Here is a 25,384-nt window from a genome sequence, read left to right on the forward strand (position 1 = left end):
CAATAATATGCCCAACAACCCTTAACACACGAACAGCACTGAATCATCTTTTGAAACAAGTACTAGTTGTGCACACATGATGGATGTATCTGAGTAGAATGAACATTGCCAGAGTGCATTTGTCATTGTCATGTTGAGAGTCCAGCATCTGACATGATTATATGTTGTGCTATTGTGTTCACAACATGATCACCTCTGATTTGCCTACACTGTAATTTGGACACCAAACATGACATATTTTATGGTAATGCTGCCTTACCTTCAAGGTTTCAGTGAAGTTGCACATGGTGTCGTAACATACCTTGAGACTGAGGGTGTTTGATTGCTGCTCTGACCAGCAGGTTCTCCAAATCTCTCAGCCATTGAAGTTACCTGCTCACGAGTTCCCGAGAGACTAGCATGCCACTCACTTGCCAAGCACAGTGACTGATACACTGTGGCATACAGTTGTAACAGCATGGAATGAGATACGTGTATCTGTCGTCCAAGCTCATTTCTATTTGATGTCCAGCTGGGGCAGAGCCGTTGTTACTGCTCTGTAAATAAATTTTGCACATTGAGTACCTCAAAATCAGACAAAGCAAAAGCAAAGTTCCGCATTCTGGCAATGATGTCTGACAGTCAGGACTGACCGACTGATGACCTCAGCGTCATCTGCTGCCAACAGCATCATTGGATGTGGTATGGAGTGGCCTCATGTCCGCCTACCCCAGCCGTTGTCGGCTTTCTTGATGTTGGAGCCATTACTTCTCATTTGAGTAGCTCCTCAATTGGCCTCACAGGGCTGAGTGCACCCCATAACACTTCAACCCACTGAGGTAAAATACCTGGCAGAACCGGGAATTGGACCTGGTTCCTCTGCATAGCAACCAGACACACTGACCACTGAGCTACAAAGGTGGACACCCCTAAATCACATAAAAATTTTAAAATGCATTCTTCCTACCATACTGTACACAGACAATAAGTAAAATTTGTTGTTTGCTGTTCTACCTGGTGTTGAAATTTTATTGGTTGGCAGTAGAAAGTGTTTTCTCCTGGCTTTCATTTTGAATAATAATTTTTTAAAATTTTTTTCATCTCTTTATCTTCATAAAATAAAACAGAACATGCCATAACACTTAATTCCCTAATTTCTTTACCTTTTCAGGTGGGAAAAGTAAGCAAGAGGACAAAATATCAAACACAGTCAAGAATAAGAAGATGAAGATTACATAGCGACTGGATTTTAATCATTTGTTCAAATGCTGGATCAGGTTCATAGTTTTGTAATTTTGTACTATGAAATGTCAGGATTCAGAGAGAAGCACTTCAAAATTTCATTTAAGACATTCTGATTCCTTCATAGCTTATGATTTGAAGGGGTCGGTGGAAGAAAGTGCTAACCCACAAGAGCATAGTTTTGAGCTATTGCATGTTATATGTTTGGTTAAATCTACAAATTGTATGTCACAATGGATTTAACTGTAACTTTTCTACAGATGGTTACAGTATTTGTTTAGCTACACAATATGTGTAAAAATTTTTTGGACAGTCCCAAAAAACTTCTTATTTGTAACATTGTCCCTACTTTTGTGGTTGAATGCTCATCATCAAAAAGTACTTGCAAAATTTCATTACTATAATACATCGGAGAATCGGAGAATAATATACGAAAGTTTCTAAACACAAGAAAGATTAAACAGTTACTGCAATAATGATGAAACATTCACATGTGACAACATCAGTTTTCATCCTCAATTTAGTCACTACACAAAATGTTTTGTTTTCTTTTGCATTACAAAATTGAATACTAGGCAACTAAATCTTCAAACATATATAAATTACAATGCAGTACGTATAACACACTCACAAAGAAACAACATATTTTCGTTAACTGTTGTCACAACATTAATAAAGTGGCTCTGGATCTCGAGTTTGTTCATTATTCACGTGAGGGCTTTCAAAATAGTCATGATGTGTAGGTGGTGCACACGCAAGTAACTTGCTTATATCATTCAATTTTTTTTTTTTAATTCATATGCTGTGCGCCACTGTAATTTCTGGCCTGCTTTAAGATGTTGAAAATTGCCTCCATCCCACTTTTTTGTTATGAAACATTTAAAAAGTTTGCAACCATATTTTGAAGAAGATGGTTGCTACTCACCATTTGGTGGAGATACCGGGTCACAGATAGGCTCAACATAAAGATTGTCAGAAAGTGAGCTTTTGGCCAATAAGCCCTTTGTCGAAAACACACGCCACTCACACATACATGGCGAAAGTTTGTGGCTGCTAAGGTCAGGCTTTGGTCATGTGTGTGTGAGTGTTTTGTCTACTTTCAATGAAGGCTTTTCTGGCCAAAAGCTCACTTTATGACAGTCTTTTTGTGGTGCCTGCCTACCTGTGACTCAGCATCTCCACTATATGGTAAGTAGCAACTATCCTTTTCATAATATTGTTACATTCCATCCTGGATTTTCTATAGTTTGATTTAAAAAGTTTGCATTTACTTGGTGTCTGATCTTCATTACTGTTGGGCTTTTGTGATCCAGTTCAGAACAATATTATTTTTGAAGTGATATTTTGATCCTCATCATATTTTTCTTTGCTGTGTTAAGCTTTGTTTTCAGTGTGTAGGAATTAAAAAGTCCTCACTGTTTAAATGTGTAATTATAAACTGTTTTAACATCCACATTTTGAAACGAGCTTTCTTCGCTGCCCTGTTGTGGAAAAGTATGACTGTTTCCTTGGATATTTCTCAACTTTTTTGGCATCTCGATCAGATGAAATAAATAGTGACCAGGTAATAGAAAGTAATGTTCAGTTTCTGCAAAGACGTATGTTAAGATAAATTAGTATACTAGGGAACCATGTTGTAATTTTTATTGTGGACACCACAGTTACCACCTGCATACTATTTCTTCATATTATGGACCTATTTCAGTAAATAGCTGTCTACCTCATTGCTGCCTCTAGCACCAACACTGTTATCCCACATAAATGTTATGTTGACATCTGTTGTGCAGTAATGAATTCTCACATTACATGCCCAAATTTTGCACATATAAAAAGTAGGACCAGATGGAAGTTTTGGTGGGATAGTGTCTGCTGGAGATCAATAGAAATTGTGAGTATGTTTCCTGGCTTATCTTTTGCTTTGGCATTCAATGCTTGAAGTTTCTCCCTAAAACCTTCAGGTCTCCTCGGGTACTGCTGTTTTTCTTTAAGGACTTCTTTCAGGGTTCATCAGGTTGGTGAGTATAACATGCAGTTTGTCATAATTCTTGAAAGTATCTGACTTTGGTAGTTGAAATCCATTACTATACAATTGCCAAAATATCTGCGTGTACTTGTCTTCACTGACAGATTGAATGTTTCTTTCGTCACAGTACTTTACAAAGTAATCATGATATAATGCTGTTATATTCAAGTCACTATTAAAATACACTTTATTTGGGCTTTGCATTTGTTATAATGCATCTCGTATGGAGGTATGCTATGATATGGTCATAGACATCCTGGACTCTGTATTCCAGGAATACAGTTTGGGAGTCTTTATATTTTCCGCTTTGACAACCAGAAAAAACTTTCTGTGCGCGCGCACACACACACACACACACACACACACACACACACACATTACACATTCATCTCTCTCTCTCTCTCTCTCTACAATTACCTATTTATATCGATGTTAAAATTATAGCACTTACGATTATAAGAAGATGGTGCTGAGGGCTGACCATACCTCCTTTTCACAGCATATGATTTTATAAGATCAAATAAATATGAATTTTGTATGTCAAATCAAGCAGATTCCAGGAGCCATTAAAAATATCATTCTTGACCTCTGAAAGTTTTTCGTCATGTTTCAGTTCTCCAAGAGCATGTTCAGGAACTATCTCCCATTTACAATTTCTATAAGGCCTGGTTTCATTTATTCTTTGCTCTTTTCTTGCCTTCTTAGAAATTATTCTTTTCCTTTTTCAGTTGTTTTGTGAGCTACCTGACGTAGGATGTGGTGACTCACTTCCTGTTTCTCTTTCAGGTGGGTGTAGACAGTGCTTCTTCCTGAAAATAGAAACATATATAATTGGATAGATAAAAAATCTACCTCCTTGCAGCAGAAGAACTCACATATAAAAGGCTGTTGTAATTGGCAAGCTTTCACAGCCAGTCTTCAGACAGAAGGGTTCAAGGGGAAGGTAGAAGGGTGAAGGAAAAGGACTGGACAGGTCTAGGAAAAGGAGTAGATTTTGGGAAAGTCACCCAAAACCACGGGTCAGGGGACACTTACCGTGTAGAATGAAAAAGAAAGACTGATTGTTGGGTACTGCATAGAACAAGATTTGAAAACCTTACATTCTGGGTGACTTTCCCAAAACCTGAGGTTTTCAAATCTTGGCCGATGCAGTCCCCAACAATCAGTATCACCATTTCTCTCTCTCTGCCTCCCTCCTTCCTTATAAATGCAAGTTGCTGTTCTTGGCCTCTTGGTAAGACCTTTAAAACTAAACATAAATCTAGTGAGTGTGGAAATGGGTTGTTTTGGTTACTAATTATGGTACACCATATAAATTTTGCACTAGAGGCATCCCTGGTGCCCCTCACACAACTTGGCATACCAAGCGGCTGCTTGTTTCAGTTGGACCTTAAACCAGCACGAGGTGAAATGGAAGACTGTAATAACATTACACACATTCACGCATATGTTTCACATTACATTTATGTACTCATATCATTAACGAAGTCTCCAGATTTTTAATAAATGATTTGCTTAAATCATTTGTCATTTGTGGTTAAACTGGTGGCAGTGTAATGCTAAGCTACACTTAAACAATGGTAAATCCGGTGCGGAATACTGAAAATATTATGAGGACAGATTGCTACTCACCATACAGTGGACATGCTGAGTCGCTGACATATACAGCAAAAAGACTGGGAAACAAGTAAGCTTATGGCCAAAAGGCCTTCTTCTGAATTAGACAACATACATTAACTCACATTACACATAAATGCAACTCACACACACATGACCACTTCTCTGGCTGTCCAAACATCCGTTTATTTATTCGATTAAAAGATTTCAACATAACTGCCATGTTTACTCTGTGGCATGGCATTGTTTTCATTCACAGACAAGAAGAAAACTATGACAAGACAAAATGATTCATATAGCCATCAGCACTTTCTAGGGGTGTAATTGGAACTACATATTAATAACATTTAGTGCAATCAGAACTATAATAGATAGCATTGTCAGACTAATTATCACAAAATTTCTTCCTCGCGCCTCATCATTGTGACTGATTAGTTCAAGAACTATGATGTTAGTAAGTCTTTAGCTCTTCTAGTGCTATTTACATTTTTACTTTTTGCAAGTATGATGTGATGTATAATAACTGTTTAAATGTCATGTTGCTTTTTCCCAAATTTGTTTGATGAATATATCTTGCAAATGAACCAGCATTTTTGAATCAGTCCATTAGTTTCATTTCCTCCCAACCTTCTAGCTTCAAACTGAATTCTTCTGCTATTATTTTTGTATCTTCTGCAACTATGCATTACTTTGTCTCCTAATTTTTTTAAAAAAAATGCAGAATTTCAAAAGATAAAAACAATGAAATTATTTGTGTATGTTACAATCTAGACCCCCACTTTTTCCTACCCTGCACTGTTCCCTCTCCCAATGCTCGCGGGAGAGAATGTCAAACTGCAGTATCAGTTTAATATTTGTTAATTTGTTGTTCACGGAGCAAGCTGCAGAATAGTACGAAAACTAAAAGTGTTCGCCCTAATTCATGTGACAGCTTAACGGAATGGGACATAAATGCTTCTGAAGATACTGCCTGTTTACAACTGGATAGAGAAGTTATTCTTTAATTATCTCCTCATTCCACTTACAGGTCTGTGTTATGAGTAACATTAGGTAAGCTTCATACTCGTGCACACTCTGTAGCAGTGTCAAAATTTCATCCCCCAGCTCTGGTTAAGCCATATCTTTACAATACCTTTCTTCCAGAAGTACTAATCCTGCATGTTTTGCAGGAAAGGTTCTGTAAAGTTTAGAGTGTTCAAGAAGAGGTGTTGGCAGAAATAAATCTGCAAGAATGGGTCATCAGTCATGCTTTGGTAGCTCAGTCAGTAGAGCACTTGCCTCCTAAAGGCATAAGTCCCGAGTTTGAGTCTCAGTCCAGCACACAGTTTAATCTGCCAGGAAGTTTCATACGAGTGCATACTCTGCTGCAGAGTGAAAATTTCACTCTGGAAACCTTAGGTAATATTGTCAAACAAGCTATTGTGATTTAAAATTTGGCTCTGTATATGTTAAATAAGTTTATTTTTTCTGTTTCTGCGAATTAATCTTGGGCTCAAATGTGGTCCTTTACCAAAGATGTTCAATGCGTAAAGGTGCTTGCTGTATTTTTTTAATCTCTTCCCCATTTATAAATGAAGTATGCAAACACACAAAAAATTGCCACTGGATAACTGCACATTGTTACAATGGAAAAATATATTTCCCTTATTGAATTTAGTAGATAATACTGGCTAAATTTGTTATTGTACCATGACAGGTAAAATTCAAGAAACACTGTATACTTTGAAAAAATGAAAATAAATTCTTTTCTCCACACAGCTTTTTTGTTGCATGCAATATTTTTGTTTGCAAAAGAATACTCATGATGAGAATTGCTTTGTATAAGCTATAATTGTTGACAGCTTAAAAAAAATCTACATATAATTTTAAATACAAACAACAGACAACATTTAAGTTGGGATTCTCTCTCTCTCTCATGGACAGAATGGATTTAGTCTTTCAAACAATTAGTATATTTAATTACAGTGGCATGATATAGCTCACACAGTTCCTCCTTTGACATCAAACAAAATACCCTGAGAGGACGTTTTTATGTTATTAAATCTATGTTTTACACTGAAAGCAATGGGCCTTTTTATTATTTGTACTTGTGGCCTTTGCTAGTTCATACCAAGTATATTCTGAACATTTGCATATATTTAAACTGTAACATTAATTTCAATAGGTTACATGCAAGTGACATTCTTCAGTGTTTGCTTAACAGTGTTACTCAGTCCTCTTACTTTATACAGTCAGTTCCAGTTCTCCCCTATGCCAGTGACATCCAAGTCCCTTAGGGTGTGTTTACAATGCTGCCTTGCTACTCGCCGGCATGACCTGGCAATGATGAATCAAATCCCATGCATGTTACCAGCCCATTTAACCTGCACCGACATTTTTGCCACATTGCTCATTACGCTTCTCGCCATGAGATGATATCAAACTGGTCTGTGTTTCGTTCTGTGTCTGTCGCCACCCATACTGAAATTTGAGCTGTCCTTGGCTACTTCAGGCTCAGTGTAGCATTATTGTCCTTTACTTCTTGTTGCATAGCATCTCACTCTCAGTTTCCCTCCACATCTGTGCTCCTTGAAGTGCATGGCAGAGGGTATGTCCCACTGCACCAGTTATTAGAGCTTCTTCCTCTTTCATTCACGTTCACAGTGCAGGAAAAATGATTGTTTAAATGCCTGTGTTTGTGCTCATTTACTGTTGTCCTAATGATACCTATAGGAGCAATATGTATGGGACTGGACTATATTCCTAAGTCATCATTTAAAGCCAGTTCCTGAAACTTTTTAAGTAGACTTTCTGAGGGTAGTTTCCATTTACCTTGAAGAGTCTGCCGGTTCAGTTTCAACATCATCTCTGTGACACACTCCCAAGTGCCAAACAAACCTGTGAAGGTGCCCTTTTCTGTATACATTCAATATTCCCTGTTTGTCTTATTTCGTAAGGGTCCCACACACTTGAGCAATATTCTAAGATGGGTTGCACAAGTGATTTGTGGGCAATCTCCTTTGCAGACTGATTGCATTTCCCAAGTATTCTACCAATAAATGGAAGTTTGCTAGCTGCTTTACCCATGACTGAGCATATGTGATTGTTCCATTTCATGTTCCCACTATGCGTACATCAAGGTATTTGTATGACTACGGATTTCAACTCTGGCTCACATATATTATATTCATAGGATACTATTTTTTTTTTCATTTTTTTAAAGTCACAGTTTTACATTTTTGAACACTTAATGCATAACTCTGTCATATGTCAAAAATCTGAGGTTACTGTTAATATTGTCCGCAAAGTCATTAATATGCAACATGAACAACGATGGACCCAACACACTTCCCCGGGTACACCCACAGTTACTTCCACATGTGTCGAAGACTCTCCATCCAAGATATGCTACATCCCCCCCTGCCAAGAAATCTTCAACCTAGTCACAAATTGTGTTTGATACCATACGTGATTGTACTTTTTATAATAAGCATTGGTGTGGTACTGAGTCAGATGGTTTATGGAAATCAAGAAATGTTGCATCTACCTGACTGCCTTGATCTATGGCTTTCTGGAAGTCATGTGATAAAAGTGAAAGTTTGTTTTCACACAATCCATCTCTTCGAAATCCTTGCTGGTTGACATGGGGGAGGTCATTTTGTTCGAAATACCTAATTACTTTTGAGCTTAGAACATGTTCTAAGATTCAACAACAAATGTATCTCAAGAATATTGGACAGTAGTTTTGTGGATCACTTCTGCTACCCTTCTTGCAGACAGGTGTGACATGTGCTTTCTTCCATCTTCTGAACACGTTTTTTTGTGCAAAGGATCTATGATAGATTACAGTTAAATGAGGGGCTAAGTCAGGTGCAAATTCAGTATCTCATTGGGCCCTGGAGTTTAGTTCAATTTTAATGATTTTGGCCGTTTCTCAACGCCACTGGCACTAACATCTATTCCACTCATATTTTCGTTGGTACAGGACTTACATTGGGGCAATACTCCTGGGTTTTCCTTCATAAAGGGACATTTGATAACGGAATTAAGCATTTCTGCTCTCAATTTCAACTCATGAGTGACTATATGCTAACTTTAGTGCCACTAACAGGCTTTACATATGATCTTTTTTTGGATTTTGTTTAAGGTCCTTTAACAATATCCTGCTACAGTAATCATTGAAGACTTCACACACAATGCTTTCGTGACTGCCAAATACATTTCATTCAGCATCTTTCTGTCTATAGCCCTATACTGCGTTTTACATATATTATGCAATACTCTCAGTTTCGTAAGGAGTTTCTTTACAGTGACTGCCTGCAATGGATGCTGTCATAGTCTACTTCTGCATCTTTATATACATTCATATTCTGCAAACTTCCATGAAGTGCATGGCAGAGTACTTCCCACTGTAAAACACATTAAAGTTCCTTCCTGTTCCATTTGTGAACAGAGCATGGGAAAATGCCTCTGTGTGAGCTGTAATTACCTTAACCTTGTCCTTGTGGTCACTGTAGAAGTGATATGCAGGAGACTGTAGTATACTCCTAGATTTCTGGAGATACTGGTCCTGGAAACTTTGTAAATAGTCTTATGAGAAAATAGTTTGCTACTCTTTCATGCATCTGCCATCTTGGATTTTTCTACATTTCAGTAAAGCTGTTTATTCGATCAAACAAACATGCGGCTGTTGGTGTTGTCCTTACATTTGTGTGTTTAATATTCCGTATATTCATATTTCATATGGATTTCACACACTTGAACAATATTCTAAGACTGACTGCATGATCACAGTACTGGTATCCTACCATACACTTACTTACTTACTCACTCACTCGCATTTCCTTTCTTCCTTCAAAACTGGCAAAATACTACCTCAGAGTGAGTAGGTCTATGAATTGTTCCTCCACAGAAATTATATTAATAATGTTGGGTTGAATCTCCATATCTTTAACTATTCTAGTATAATAAGATTTAAAATCAACTGTAAAATTTGTTTCAACATTCGTAACTGTCTGAATAATTGCTGTTGGCAGATCAGGTGAAAGTATCTGCAGTGTGGATAGTCAACATTCAAAAAGTGGATCCATCTCTCTTCTTCCTTCTCATATTCAATAATCACATTTGTAGCATGATAGACCACTATTACTCTCATCAGATGAAGTCAAAAGTATTGTTTTGAATCACACAGTGCAAGTACTCCACTCACCTAGTGACTTGAACAGATGCGTGGTAAAGATTTCTGGTGAGAAGCAAGATGCCCGTACAACCATCAAGTAATGATGTGCCAGCCGTGAGGCTGTGGCATAAATGCAACAAGGCTCCTGGCAAGCATCAAGATGTGAGCACCAGCAGCGAGACTGCACTGTAAACATACCCTTAGAATTCGCTTAACTAGATATGTGTTGCACAGTGATCATGAAAACAAATTGTGCACATGAGTGGTTAATCTCACTACATAGGGAAACAGACATGTAACACTTTGTTTTACTTTTAATATAGCTTCTTATTTCGGACATTTCTTTCACAACATTCAGGACACTGTAATAAAATGCAATTGAATTTACTCACAAAGAGTTGCCCAAGTTAATTAAATGATTGGAAACATCACAAATATTTTAATTTTAAACCTCATTTCAAAGCATTGAAGCCATAAAAAAGTAACATTACTGAAGCCCTTGGACTTTTGTGAGAAAAGAATAGTTGATCTAAAACATTAAATGGACTTAGTAGTAATCAAAAATTTGATCATGTGCAGATTGCACTTCACAGCAAATAAGGTCAAATTAAACACTGAAATAGATACTACTGACATTCATGCAACAATGGCATGAAGTACCCTTTGCCACACAACATTTGTACAAAGCATCCTTCATCATGTAACACTGATAGAAAGCACTCCCTGCTGGGATGATCCCAAGAAATCTGCTACTCACCACTAGATGGCAATGGCATCATTTTCACAGTGGTGTGAGGGTTCAGCCAGTTTGCATGGAATATGAATAAATTCTACACACAAACCTTCCTCTTGAATCAGTCTATGTATTAGTGAAAACCTTTATCGAAATCCCTACACTAGTTTCTGACATTAACCGGAACAATAGACCAAAACCACAGCAAAGGACATAATTTTATGTATGTGTAGATAGAAGGTGGGTGGACAGATAGATAGAAGAAGAAGAATAAGAAGATGATACATAGATGATCTGGTGGATAATGTCAAAAGTTCCATGAGACTTTTCACAAACAATGCCGCTGTATACAGAGAAGTCGCAATGCTAGAAAATGGTATTGAAATTCATAAAGACTTGCAGAACAGAAGAGCGATGCTATGTGCAGCGATTGGCAGATGGCCATTGACATAAACAAATGTAATGTATCATTCAGAAATAGCCAAAACCAATAACCATTTGTAATTGGAAAAGAAGATGGGGAGAAGCGACGGTGGTACTCAAAGTACCCTCAGCCACACACCATAAGGTGCTTTCAGAGTGTAGTTGTATATATAGGTATACAGACAACTAGTAAGTGAAGCCGACGTTGCCATATGCTGGACACAGAGTTCAATAGTAAACAAACAAAAAAAAAAAAACATAAACAGGCATCCCCAGGTGGCAGATAGGAGAAGGCCATTCAAGGTAGGTGGGAAATAAAACACCACCCACAGGCCAACACAGAAATCAAATTCCAAAGGTGGCTGTCACCGAACTGGGTGGCCTTTGATCAGCATCTGTTCATTCCCCAGGTAAGGCGTGGCTGAGAAAAACCTCCAGGGCTAACAACCATGGTTGTAAACCAGTGGCTCTAACAATAGTTTCCACGCCACCTTTAATATTATTAATCATGAAAGGGTGTGATGTGAAACAAATTACCCCAGGTGGGAAATCCACCACACCAAAGTGCACAAGCAGTCAGTCGGATTCTGTGGAGTCTGCAGTATTACACTGAGGTGAGTCGGAGCATTTTGGAACCTCAAACAAGATAAGTATAGAAAACCAAGTTATATAGCTACTTTCAATGTAAATCCTCTTCTAAAATCTGGAAACTTTAAACACCTTACTGACAACCTCAAGAAGCACGAAATTCTCATAACGGTCCTACAAGAAACTAGATTCTTGGATTAAAACAGTTTTGTTTCTGGAGGCTTCAGAAGATACAAAGGAAAGGTAGGCAATATATATATATATATATTAAAAACAAAGATTCCAAGACTTACCAAGCGGGAAAGCGCCGGCAGACAGGCACATGAACAAAACACACAAACACACACACAGAATTACTAGCTTTCGCAACCGATGGTTGCTTCTTCAGGAAGGAGAGGGAAAGACGAAAGGATGTGGGTTTTAAGGGAGAGGGTAAGGAGTCATTCCAATCCCGGGAGCGGAAAGACTTCCCTTAGGGGAAAAAAAGGACAGGTGTACACTCGCACACACACACACACACACACACACACACACACACACATATCCATCCGCACATACACAGACACAAGCAGACAAATATGTCTGCTTGTGTCTGTGTATGTGCGGATGGATGTGTGTGTGTGTGTGTGTGTGTGTGTGTGTGTGTGTGTGAGTGTGAGTGTACACCTGTCCTTAGGGGAAAAAAGGACAGGTGTAACCTCGCGCGCGCGCCCACACACACACACACACACACACACACACACACACACACACACACACACATCCATCCGCACATACACAGACACAAGCAGACAAATATGTCTGGCTCTAACAATAGTTTCCACGCCACCTTTAATATTATTAATCATGAAAGTGTGTGATGTGAAACAAATTACCCTTGTGTCTGTGTATGTGCGGATGGATATGTGTGTGTGTATGTGCGCGAGTGTACACCTGTCCTTTTTTTCCCCTAAAGGAAGACTTTCCGCTCCCGGGATTGGAATGACTCCTTACCCTCTCCCTTAAAACCCACATCCTTTCATTTTTCCCTCTCCTTCCCTCCTTCCTGACGAAGCAACTGCCAGTTGCAAAAGCTCGTAATTCTGTGTGTGTGTTTGTGTGTTTTGTTCATGTGCCTGTCTGCCGGCCCTTTCCCGCTTGGTAAGTCTTGGAATCTTTGTTTTTAATATATATATATATATATATATATATATATATATATATATATATATATATAAACGGACCATACCCTTGGAACAGTTTCATAACAGACAAAAATATTTTAGACTCGATTATCAACTCTGAATCACAATCTGAAAGACTCTATACACAGTTGCCTTCAAGTCAGCTCACGATTTGTACACCATTGGGACTGCACATGCCCCCATAAATAAAGACAATAGAAAGGACAGAAAAAAGGTGGAACGTTTATGGAACAACTTGATGTGCAAAAAATACCAGAAAAAGAATGTCCTGGTTCTGGGAGACTTCAATGCCCTAATAGGAAAGGAGAAAAACACAAAAAAATGTTGTAAAGTACCCAGCACATAAGAGAACTAACAAAAATGGCATCAGATTAATAGAATTGTGCAAAGCACACAAAATGATTGCAAAAACCACAGCCTTTAAAAAGTTACCTTGAAAACAGAAAATGTGGGTCTCACCAAATCCACCTAGGTGAATTCCAATTTGATCATGTGGCAATCAAACTAATGTTCCACAAAGAAATATAAAATGTCAGAGTCCTCAGAGGAGCCAAACTGGATTCTGATCACTACCTTTACAAAATAAAACTCAAAATCATTCCAAAAAGGTGAATACAGTTCAGAAAAGATAATAAACTCCAAGGATTTTCCCTTCACAACAAAGAAATGCAAAAAACCAAATCTGGGACCAAATAAAAGAAAGCCTGATAAGTAAAGCTGAACAGTTAGCTCCCATAGCATAAGACAAAAAACATGGCTGGTGGACAAAACTTGATAAATATAAGAAAATTATTGAGCAAGAATACCAAAAGAATAAAAAAGCCCAAGAAGACCAGCTCCTCTTTCAGATCAATGAAGACTTCATCAAAAACAACAGAAGGAACTTGTACAATACCTTTTAATAAAAATAACCAAATACAGCTCATCGACCCTACTGTTCCAAGACAAAAACTGAAATATTGCCTACAACAACAGGGATATTTGCAAAATATTGGCAGAATATTTCAAAAATCTTCTTAAGTGTGAAGAACCCATAGAAAAAACCACCCTTCACTGAGGAACTACAGTCATTCCGAACCTCAAAAACTATAAAGCCTCTAGAAGAAAATAAAAAAAGTTACAGCTCAGCTTTGGAAAAATGTCAACAAAAATGCCATAGACTCTGGCGAAAACATCTTTGAAAAAATCTAGACAAATGAAAGAATCCCAGCTGAATGAAAGATGACCCTCACCTACCCACTCCATAAAAAAGGATCCAAAACAGACCACAACAACTACAGAGGGATATCACTCATAACCATATCATTCAAGATATTCTCTAAAGTCCCACTGAACAGGGTAGAACCTCAATTAGAACATCAACTTGGAGAATAGAAACAAATCCCAAACTTCAAAAAGCACATGTCATACCAGAAATCAAGAGCAAAATCATATGTTATCACTTTCAGTGTCTTTCTGCAGGCATGTGACATAATCTACAGTAACAAGTTGCTAGTCATCTACATTGAAGTAGTGATTCATTTTTAGCCATAAGTGGTTAGCCACTTACATTACCAAGTAGTTAGCCATTCATTGTTTCAGATACTTTTTGCTAAGCATGGTTAGCCATATACAAGCTATACACATTTATTTTTATAGTGACAGGTGTTTTACCTTCTAGTTAAAAGTTTTGTTTACAGTTAACAAGCCCATTCAGTCATTTAATGTCAGTTGGTCAAATCTATTGTACTTATTTCATACAGTTAGTATGAATTTCACTAGTTACAATTACTTTACAAAGCACATTTATGACTTTGTATACAGTCCTGAACGAGTTATTTCACTATAACTTAAGCATATAACTATTCCCATGTTTCTTTTCCTCTATAGTTATTTTTTACCCTTCATTTTGCCTACTGACTAGGGATTGTTTCTCTACTTACTTCACTTATTGCTCCTCATGGTGCATCTTGCGTGTTATTTGCATGGGTGTGTTTCCTGTGAGCACATTATTGGTCCCTCTGCATCAGTTTAGTAATGTGTTCTAAACCTTACCATATAACTGGTATGAATGTTGCTAATTGCAATTGTTTCATAAATCATATTTGCGACCTACTACCGTAGAACAACAATTCTGCTGTGCTTCCTTTCCTCCACAGTAATTTTCTGACCTTTCCTATTAGCTACTGACTGAGAACCATTTCTGCACTTACTCCAGTTACAGCTTCCAGTCCCAAAATACGTTTCAAACTTTGTTTTTGCTGGCAGGTTTCCTGCTGGCAAGCTACTGACCTCCTTACACCGGTTTCAGTGATTGGTTCCTAAACTTCCCACCCATATCACTACACATTGTTTGTGTTACTTATTTTATCTGTCATTACCATGGAGAAATTCATATATATCAGTTAATACGCTGGCTATACACACTTACACTTTTGTTTGTGTTTTGTGGCACCTATAGTTGCACAAGTTTTTGTTTTATTACTTTATCTTACTTTTACCCCACTCTGAAATCAACTTAAGGAAATGCATCCCATCAGCTCCAGTTCTTGCATTATCTCTGCACTTCTTGTTTGGTGTTTATTTATACACGTACATATATATGTAGTAAGTGCTCTAGAACTCTTTCTGCATTATTGTAGACATAGTGTTCTTGTATGGAAACGAAAGACAAATGGAAAAACTGGTAGAAGCCGACCTCGGGGAAGATCAGTTTGGATTCCGTAGAAATGTTGGAACATGTGAGGCAATACTGACCCTATGACTTACCTTATAAGAAAGATTAAGGAAAAGCAAACCTATGTTTATAGCATTTGTAGACTTAGAGAAAGCTTTTGACAATGTTGACTGGAATACTCTCTTTCAAATTCTGAAGGTGGCAGGGGTAAAATACAGGGAGTAAAAGGTTATTTACAATTTCTACAGAAACCGGGTGGTAGTTATAAGAGTTGAGGGGCACGAAAGGGAAGCAGTGGTTGAGAAGGGAGTGAGACAGGGTTGTGGCCTCTCCCTGATGTTATTCAATCTGTAAATTGAAGGAAAGAAAAGAAAAAATTGTAGTAGGAATTAAAATCCACGGAGAAGAAATAAAAACTTTGAGGTTTGCTAATGAAATTGTAATTCTATCAGAGATGGCAAAGGACCTGGAAGAGCAGTTGAACGGAATGGACAATGTCTTGAAAGGAGGATATAAGATGAACATCAACAAAAGCAAAACGAGGATAATGGAATGTAGTCGAATTAAGTCGGGTGATGCTGAGGGAATGAGACACTTAAAGGAATAGATGAGTTTTGCTATTTGGGGAGCAAAATAACTGATGACGGTTGAAGTAGGGAGGATATAAAATGTAGACTGGCAATGGCAAGGAAAGCATTTCTGAAGAAGAGGAATTTGTTAACATCGAGTATAGATTTAAGTGTCAGAAAGTCTTTTCCGAAAGTACTTGTATGTGTAGCCATGTATGCAGGTGAAACATGGACGATAAATAGTTTAGACAAGAAGAGAATAGAAGGTTTCGAAATGTGGTGCTACAGAAGAATGCTGAAGATTAGATGGGTAGATCACGTAACTAATGAGGAGGTACTGAATAGAATTGGAGAGAAGAGGAATTTGTGGCACATCTTGATTAGAAGAAAGGATCAGTTGGTAGAACATGTTCTGAGGCATCAAGGGATCATCAATTTAGTATTGGAGGGAAGCGCAGATGGCAAAAATCGTAGAGGGAGACCAAGGCATGAATACACTAAACAGATTCAGTAGGATTTAGACTGCAGCAGTTATTCGGAGATGGAGAATCTTGCACAGGATAGAGTAGCATGGAGAGCTGCATCAAACCAGTCTCTGGACTGAAGACCACAACAACATTGTTCTTGTAATTTTATGTGACTATAGTACTATGTTGCTTATTTTTGACACTTGCTAATACTGCAATAATTCTAAGGATTCGTGACCTCTTTGTCTTTACAAATTAAATGACACAATTTTATAGACTTTACTGGTCTCATAAAGATATGATTTTTATGTATATAGACTAAAGTGACAAGTGAAAATTTGCACTAAGGCTGGGAATAGAACCCATGTTTCCTGCTCACTAGGCAGCTGTGTTGGCCATTAAGTCACCTCCTTTGCAACATAGTTACACAACTGCATGGATTACCCAGGCATGCCTACCTCCTTGATCCAAATTCTCACAGCCACCCCGGTCTACTTTAAATTGCTCCACACATCTGAACAGAATTGCTGAGGCTCTCCATATTCTGCAATAGCGCTTTAGCATCCTCCATTTACATTTGGTGCTGAGGCAGTATTCCTGAATATGGAGAGCCTTGGCACTTCTGTCCATGTGTGAGGGGGATTTAAAATAGTCTGGGGCGGCTGTGAGATTTCTGATTGAGGAGGGAGGCATTAAGTGTTTTTCTTGTTGGTTTAGGGTTTTACGAAGATGCTGGTTCACTCTTTGAAGATGAAGCTGAGTCAGAACACTTCATGAGATGTGGCACCTGAATTAATATCTGATGTATTCACCTTCATTTTTTTTTATTTTTATTTATTTATTTATTTTAATCTGGTCACCATAAGTGATTCTCTTGAAATAGTGTCCATGCTAATCAATGCCTCTGAAATCCCATTTGTAGCCGAGGGAAGGCTTGACTTCTTTATGTTCTGCAGCAATTGGAGCAAAAGAAAATAACTTATACTCATATCATGAAAAAGCACTTCCACTACTTTCCTTTTACAAACATATATTTCCTTGAATGGGTGTACGTATCATTAGCATGACTTGTGAATTATAGTAGAACACAACTTTTCATACAACATACACCTCGAAGGCTCAACATGAAATGCCAAATTACATTATATTTTATTCTGTTCCACAGTCACCCTATCTTTCGTTTTCATTCTTGGAGAGTGTGGTTGCTTTTTGGTGGTCAAGCTACCACCAAGCTGTGACCGCAAAATGTAAAAGGCCCTCCCACAGTAGGTGAAGTCTTTTACTTGTTATCACACTTTGCTGTCTTCTCGTATTCAACGCCTCCCATTTAAATTCTGCACATACGAAAAAAAAAAAAAAAAACCGTCTGCACACAGTGTATGTTCTGCGACTTACTCCCTACTTAACACTATTTTGTTAGGATCATCTTTCCTTGTACTTCACAACGAGTGTGAAATGTGGTGTGCCTTAATGGCATGTAACACTTCATATTCCCCCACTTAAAGGAAAGATGTTGGGATCTCTCCTAATCTCAAAAAAAAAGTTTGATTTCTCATTAACATACAACTGTCGACAACATACAAACTTAAAAACACTCTATGTGTGTTCCTTCTTTAAAAAGGAATAAAACTTTATTTTTAATAACAAATCTTTTTAATTTTGTTGTTTCATTTCAGATAAATTGTGCTAAACAGTGTTAATCTACTTTGTGCATCTCCATCTTACTTACTTTACATCCTGTGCAATGCAAGAAATTGTCCTGTAATGATCAGCCTTTCTACATAGATATATCACTTTAATATACTTCAATAAACTACTTCAACTTACTTATGGTTTTTGTAGTCATTTATTTAACAATGCATTGACTTCAAGCCATTATACTCAAGAGTTTCATGTCTACTTCTTGTATATATATGTAACTAGTTATCTTTTACTCTGTCTCACTTTATTGTTATCTGAGGAGTTGCTTGTTGGGCATATGCCTATTATTCAGTCTCTAGAATCAAATCTCAGTACAGGCTGTGGTGTCACCGCCAGACACCACACTTGTTAGGTGGTAGCCTTTAAATACGTCGGACCCGCGTGTCGCCACTATCAGTGATTGCAGATCGAGCGCCGCCACACGGCAGGTCTAGAAAGACTTCTTAGCACTCGCCCCAGTTGTACAGCCGACTTTGCTAGCGATGGTTCACTGACTTCTAGGCTCTCATTTGCCGAGACGATAGTTAGCATAGCCTTCAGCTACGTCATTTGCTACGACCTAGCAAGGCGCCATTATCACTTAGTATTGATACTGTGAATCATGTAATGTCAAGAGCGACGTTCATCATTAATGGATTAAAGTTAAGTATTCCACCAGCTATGTCCGTTTTTCTCAATTCTAATTCCCTTGTCATGTTCCAGACCTCACGCCAGCCTGCGTGAGCTAAAACGCGTGCATTTCGGCCTCCTTTAGTAACACGGTGTTGGCGCTCCTGCCAACCACAACACAGGCTGTAGTCAACCATTTTTGTCTCTACTATCAGATAAGTCTACTTGATTATAGAACTAGTTTGGATCCCATCCGCTAACGTACTTCACCATGTCTCTGGAGGGAGAAGTTGTTCGGCACAGGGTCACAACTAATTTAATGAAATCAGAGTTTGGAAAAGAAAAGGTCAGATTCCTGGCTCATATTATCTCGTCACAGGATATACACTACCCGATCCAGGAAAACTTGCGATCACACATTTTCCACTGCCATAGAATAAAAAATAACAAGACATATTTGGGTTTGCTTTCATTTTTTAGGATATTTGGACTCTTTTGAGGAAAAACAGTCCATGGCTACAAACTCATCAATGTCAAGAAACAGACTTAACCAAAATAAAGGAAGTCTTACTATGTTCTGACAAGTCACAGGATTTTTGCTTGGGTAGAAATGCATCTTCACTGGGACTAGAAGCATGATTATTTCAGATCACTGAAGATGAGGGGGAACCGACAGCTAAGATAATCAGTTTTACTAGTTGAACACTTTCTGAATCTGAGCAGTCATATTCCATGACAGAGCTTGAGGGTCTTGGGGTTATATCGCCATTTAAGAAATTAGAGTACTTCTTATGGGGCAAGCACACCAAAGTCTACTGTGACTATAAAGCACCTTCTTTTCTGTTGGCATGCAAATTATTACATCAATGGTTAGCCAGGTGGTGCATGTACCTGCAAGAGTTCAGTTCTGAAACCATAAACATCAAAGGTAAACAGAACATAATCACAGACACCTTGTCAAGATTACCTCAAGGGCTCCATGAATTCTTAGAATTCACAGAACAGAATTCTGAAATTAGGGTTCTGCTTATGCAGGACAGGACACAACAGCTACACTATGTAAAGTTGTGTAAGCGTTTGGAGCAACTGCAAGAGGAAGACCTGTTACGGGGAAAGGTAAGATCAAAACAGCCTGAAAATAATGATGAGAATTTGAAGCAATTCTATGTGTGTTACCAGATAGTTGTGGAGATGACTTCATTTTGTATACTCACATTGTATGGGGTCACCATGGAGTTTCAAATGCACCAACAAGATAAATACGTATTGCTATCTTCCCAACTTACGGAGATCACCAAGTAATTCGGGAGTGCATTACTGGTCAAAAGGTGAAGCACTCAAACAAGTCCAAATCCTATAATGCCCACAAAACCTTTAGAATTAATGTTCTTCAATGCTGCTGAACCGTCTCCACACAAGGGAAGGGAGGTGTCAAATATGTTATTGTCTTGTATTATGTTTTCACAAAATATGTTAACTTGTATGCAGTGCATTCTGTGACTAAGGTTCTATTAGTAGGAGGATTACAGAAGATTATCTCCTGAAGGTAGCAGAGATTGTTAACAGACAATGCATTGTATTTCATAGGCAATAAATGAAAGGAATTTACTACCACAAATAAGATAAAACATATATTAGTATCCAGATTTCACCCTGATGCAATCCCAATAGAAAGGATATTCAAAGAATTTAACAGGTTTATGCACAGCCATACACCCCAGGACATTTCCAGGGGCAGATGTGGACTCTGACCACAATCTATTGGTTATGAACTGTAGATTAAAACTGAAGAAGTTGCAAAAAGGTGGGAATTTAAGGAGATGGGACCTGGATAAACTGACTAAACCAGAGGTTTTACAGAGTTTCAGGGACAGCATAAGGGAACAATTGACAGGAATGGGGGAAAGTGCAAAATGGCTAAGCGGGAATGGGTAGAGGACAAAAGTAAGGATGTAGAGGCTTATCTCACTAGGGGTAAGATAGATACTGCTTACAGAAAAATTAAAGAGACCCTTGGAGAAAAGAGAGCCACTTCTATGAATATCAAGAGCTCAGATGGAAACCCAGTTCTAAGAAAAGATGGGAAAGCAAAAAGGTGGAAGGAGTATATAGAGGGTCTATACAGGGGTGACGTTCTTGAGGACAATATTATGGAAATGGAAGAGGATGTAGATGAAGATGAAATGGGAGATACAATACTGCGTGAAGAGTTTTTCCATTAGAACTACTGACGGCCTTGGGAGAGCCAGTCCTGACAAAACTCTACCATCTGGTGAGCAAGATGTATGAGACAGACGAAATACCCACAGACTTCAAGAAGAATATAATAATTCCAGTCCCAAAGAAAGCAGGTGTTGACAGATGTGAAAATTACCGAACTATCAGTTTAATAAGTCACAGCTGAAAAATACTAACGCAAATTCTTTACAGACGAATGGAAAAACTGGTAGAAATTGACCTCGGGGAAGATCAGTTTGGATTCCGTAGAAATGTTGGAACATGTGAGGCAATACTGACCCTACGACTTATCTTAGAAGAAAGATTAAGGAAAGCCAAACCTACGTTTCTAGCATTTGACATTGTTGACTGGAATACTTTCTAATTCTGAAGATGGCAGGGGTAAAATACAGAGAGTTAAAAGCTATTTACAATTTGTACAAAAAGGAGGTGGCAGCTTAAGAGTCGAGGGACATGAAAGGGAAGCAGTGGTTGAGAAGGGAGTGAGACAGGGTTGTAGCCTCTCCCCGATGTTATTCAATCTGTACATTGAGCAAGCAGTGAAGGAAACAAAAGAAAAGTTTTTCAGTAGCCATTAAAGTCCATGGAGAAGAAATAAAAACCTTGAGGTTCGTCGATGACATTGTAATTCTGTCAGAGACAGCAAAGGACTTGGAAGAGCAGTTGAACGGAATGGACAGTGTCTTGGAAGGAGGGTATAAGATGAACATCAACAAAAGCAAAATGAGGGAATTAGATTAGGAAATGAGACACCTAAAGTAGTAAAGGATTTTTTTTATTTGGGGAGCAAAATAACTGACGATGGTCGAATTAGAGAGGATATAAAATATAAACTGACGATGTTCGAATTAGAGAGGATATAAAATATAGACTGGCAATGGCAAGGAAAGCATTACTGAAGAAGAGAAATTTGTTAACATTGAGTATTGATTTAAGTGTCAGGAAGTCGTTTCTGAAAGTATTTGTATGGAGTGTAGCCATGTATGGAAGTGAAACAAGACAAGAAGAGAATAGAAGCTTTCGAAATGTGGTGCTACAGAAACAAGCTGAAGATTAGATGGGTGGGTATTCAATAGAATTGGGGAGAAGAGAAGTTTGTGGCAAAACTTGACGAGAAGAAGGGATCGGTTGGTAGGACATGTTCTGAGGCATCAAGGAATCACCAATTTAGTACTGGAGGGCAGCGTGGAGGGTAAGAATTGTAGAGGGAGACCAAGAGATGAATACACTAAGCGGATTGTGAAGGATGTAGGCTGCAGTAGGTACTGGGAGATGAAGAAGTTTGCACAGGATAGGGTAGCATGGAGAGCTGCATCAAACCAGTCTCAGGACTGAAGACCACAACAACAACAACTGTTTGCTTAGTTGTAAGATAATTTTTTAAATTTATTTATATGATTTTAAATGGAAGCAAGGTAAACTGTAGTAACATATGGTGCCAACAATGCGATAATGCACTTGAGATGTAAATACGTAAAGTAGCAATACAAGAGGGAGAGGATGTGCAGGCATAGATAGTAGGAGTTAAGTATAGGTCAGCAACTTTAATGTTTGCAAAGGAACAGTTTAATCCAATACGCCACTTTCTACTTCGCATGCTGGATGCAACGCAAATTTGGTATCTAGCCACCAAATAAGCTACAGTCTGGAGATTTTAATAATTGTTAATTATTATTAAAATGAAGGAGTCTACAGTATAAGGACAAAACTAGTACAGTAATGGGGTTTAAAATAAAGGGAAATTTACACACAGAGAGAAAGAATGGCTAACTAAAGAAACCTTATCCACTACATTACTATTTAAAGTATACACGAATTTACACAATAAAATACTATAAGAACAATATCCATATACAAGGACAGTATCTATATACAAGGACAGTATCTATATACAATGAAACAATATTATCAAAAGGATAGTTGCTACTCACCATATAGTGGATATGCTAAGTCACACATATGCACAACAAAAAGACAAAATAAGCTTTCAACCAATAAGGCCTTTGTCAAACATAGATGACACACACACACACAATTGCAACTCACACACATATGACCAGTCTCTGGCAATTGAAGCCTATATGGTAAGTAGCAACTACCCTTTTCATAATATTGTTACATTCCATCCTGGATATTCTATATACAAGGAAACAAAGAATGATTGTAGCAGTATGGTCACACTCTGAATAAATTACAAAATATACTGAGGTTGTGGCTATCTACAACACTTATTAATTGCACATGTAATCATAGTATGAATATGGAAGGACTGAAAAAGGTAAATCAAAATGATGGACATGTTCTGAATATTTGCACTCTTATGAAAGAAGGATTGGTTTTAAGAATTAAAAAGAAGTTGATAAATTTACACATCCACGTACTTAAAGTAAAGAGATATGCGTGTTAGAAGAAAAATAATACATTAGTAAGCCATGGGACTTTCTTAATTGACAAGTTGCTATCAAGTTTCTTTTTCAGGTAATGATGTCAGTAAATGCCCTGGTACAGGCAGGAAGGAGAATTTAGGTAGCTGGTGCCAAAGAAAACAGGCCACACTACTATATAAGTAATTATATGTATGTAAATAATGGAAAATCCAGGATGGAATGTAAGAATATCATGAAAAGGATAGTTGTTACTCACCATATAGCAGAGATGCTGTGTCACAGATAAGCACAACAAAAAGACTGCCCCCCTTTCACTTTTCCTCACACACACACACACACACACACACACACACACACGCCGCACGCGCAAAGCCAACACACTCACACACAACCACAGTCTCTGGCAGCTGAAGCCAGACTGTGAGCAGCAGCGCATGATGAAAGAGGCAGCCAGGAGGTGTTTTGCCCTCCATCTAACCTCCTAACTGCACATAGCTGGATATATTTAGTTATGTTAAGTACTTTGTTACCAATACTATTCTTCAAGACATTTAGCCAGTTACATGTATTCACACCAGCTTCACCTTTTTCATTTCTAGCAGCAATAGCGGAATCAACATCTGTTGTAGGTGCAGGTTTTATTGCTACAGTAATGTCTGCAAGGCTGGGATTTTAGGGCCGCCAACTGCAAACTGATAACATCTGTAGGCATTTACATTTCTCATTTGAAAGGGACCACTTGTCTTGTTTGGCATTATTGCATTCACAAAACAGTCTTCTTTTACACAAAGCTACTTTGAGCTCCTTAAAATACCTATATAATTTAGGTGATACTAATTTTGTGCAGAATTTCATAAACAGATGTGAGATTTAGAAATGGGCTTCTTGTTGAGCCAAAGTTACTTCCCCATAATGGCACGAGGCCCTTTTTCAGAAGACTGACATTGATTGCTTTTAATGATATTATTGAGTCCTGATCATACAATGTAGGGTTACATAGCCTGTATTGTCTTTAAGTAAAACTACTGAACTGATAGGCCGTAGTCGATGTATTGAGGACACTTGTATCGCTATGTCCATGACACTTCCGTAATGTGGACACATGGAGCAGAGGAGTTGGATGTCTTTCTGACGCATCTAATCAACATTAATCGGAAATTCCAATTTACTATGAAGAAGGAGAGTAATGGGCAACTGAATTTTCTGGATGTGTCTGTGATTAAACAACGGGACAGAACACTGGGTCATAAGCTGTATAGAAAGGCCACACATACTGGTTGTTATCTGCATAAAGATTCAGACCATCACCCTAGAAAAAAAAAGAGGTGTAATAAAAACCTTGGTACAAAACTGTTTATTTAAAAGATGAGACTGAACATCTATGGTCGACTTTCATGAAGAAAGGTTATTGTAGCAAGGAGAGAAATAGAGCACTTTGCTCTAGACAGAGAATCAGGAGCAACAACAAACAACAGCTGCCCAACGGCAAGGTGTTTCTTCTGTTCATTAGTATGGTCACAGATCACATTGGGAAAGTTTTAACCAAGTATGGGGTGAAAACTGTTTTCAGACCCACCAGGAAAATAAAAGAATATTTAACGTCAGCAAAAGATGCATGACATACTTTGGCTACACCGGGATTACGTAAAATTTCTTGTAGTTGTGGACAGGTTTGCCAATACCACAAAGAGAAGTGTTAACAGTCGTCTTGTTGAACATAGGAGGAATTGCCACCTGGGTTAAATGGACAAATTGGCCATAGCAGAACATGTTTACCAGGAAGGTAATCATTCTTCGCTCTAGACAGAGA

The 25,384-nt window shown here is 38.1% G+C and overlaps 1 protein-coding gene and 1 long non-coding RNA gene across 2 annotated transcripts in view; one reads left to right on the plus strand and one right to left on the minus strand.

Moving 5' to 3' along the window:
• LOC126334862 (cryptochrome-1) overlaps positions 1-5,462 on the plus strand; it is a 77,433-nt gene extending 71,971 nt beyond the window's left edge. Inside the window, exons 10-11 of the mRNA XM_049997546.1 lie at positions 1,151-1,256; positions 4,031-5,462. Of these exons, the coding sequence (XP_049853503.1) occupies positions 1,151-1,218 (68 nt within the window). The 3' untranslated portion in view covers positions 1,219-1,256; positions 4,031-5,462. The remainder of the gene's footprint in view (positions 1-1,150; positions 1,257-4,030) is intronic.
• Positions 1,211-15,133, minus strand: LOC126334863 (uncharacterized). The gene is made up of 3 exons (XR_007564782.1): positions 14,870-15,133; positions 10,050-10,205; positions 1,211-4,053 (listed from the first exon to the last, which is right to left on the minus strand). It is a non-coding gene; the product is annotated as an uncharacterized LOC126334863 (long non-coding RNA).
• Between the last annotated feature and the right edge of the window lie 10,251 nt (positions 15,134-25,384).

The sequence above is a fragment of the Schistocerca gregaria genome, chromosome 2, assembly GCF_023897955.1.
Source record: "Schistocerca gregaria isolate iqSchGreg1 chromosome 2, iqSchGreg1.2, whole genome shotgun sequence".
NCBI lineage: Eukaryota > Metazoa > Arthropoda > Insecta > Orthoptera > Acrididae > Schistocerca > Schistocerca gregaria.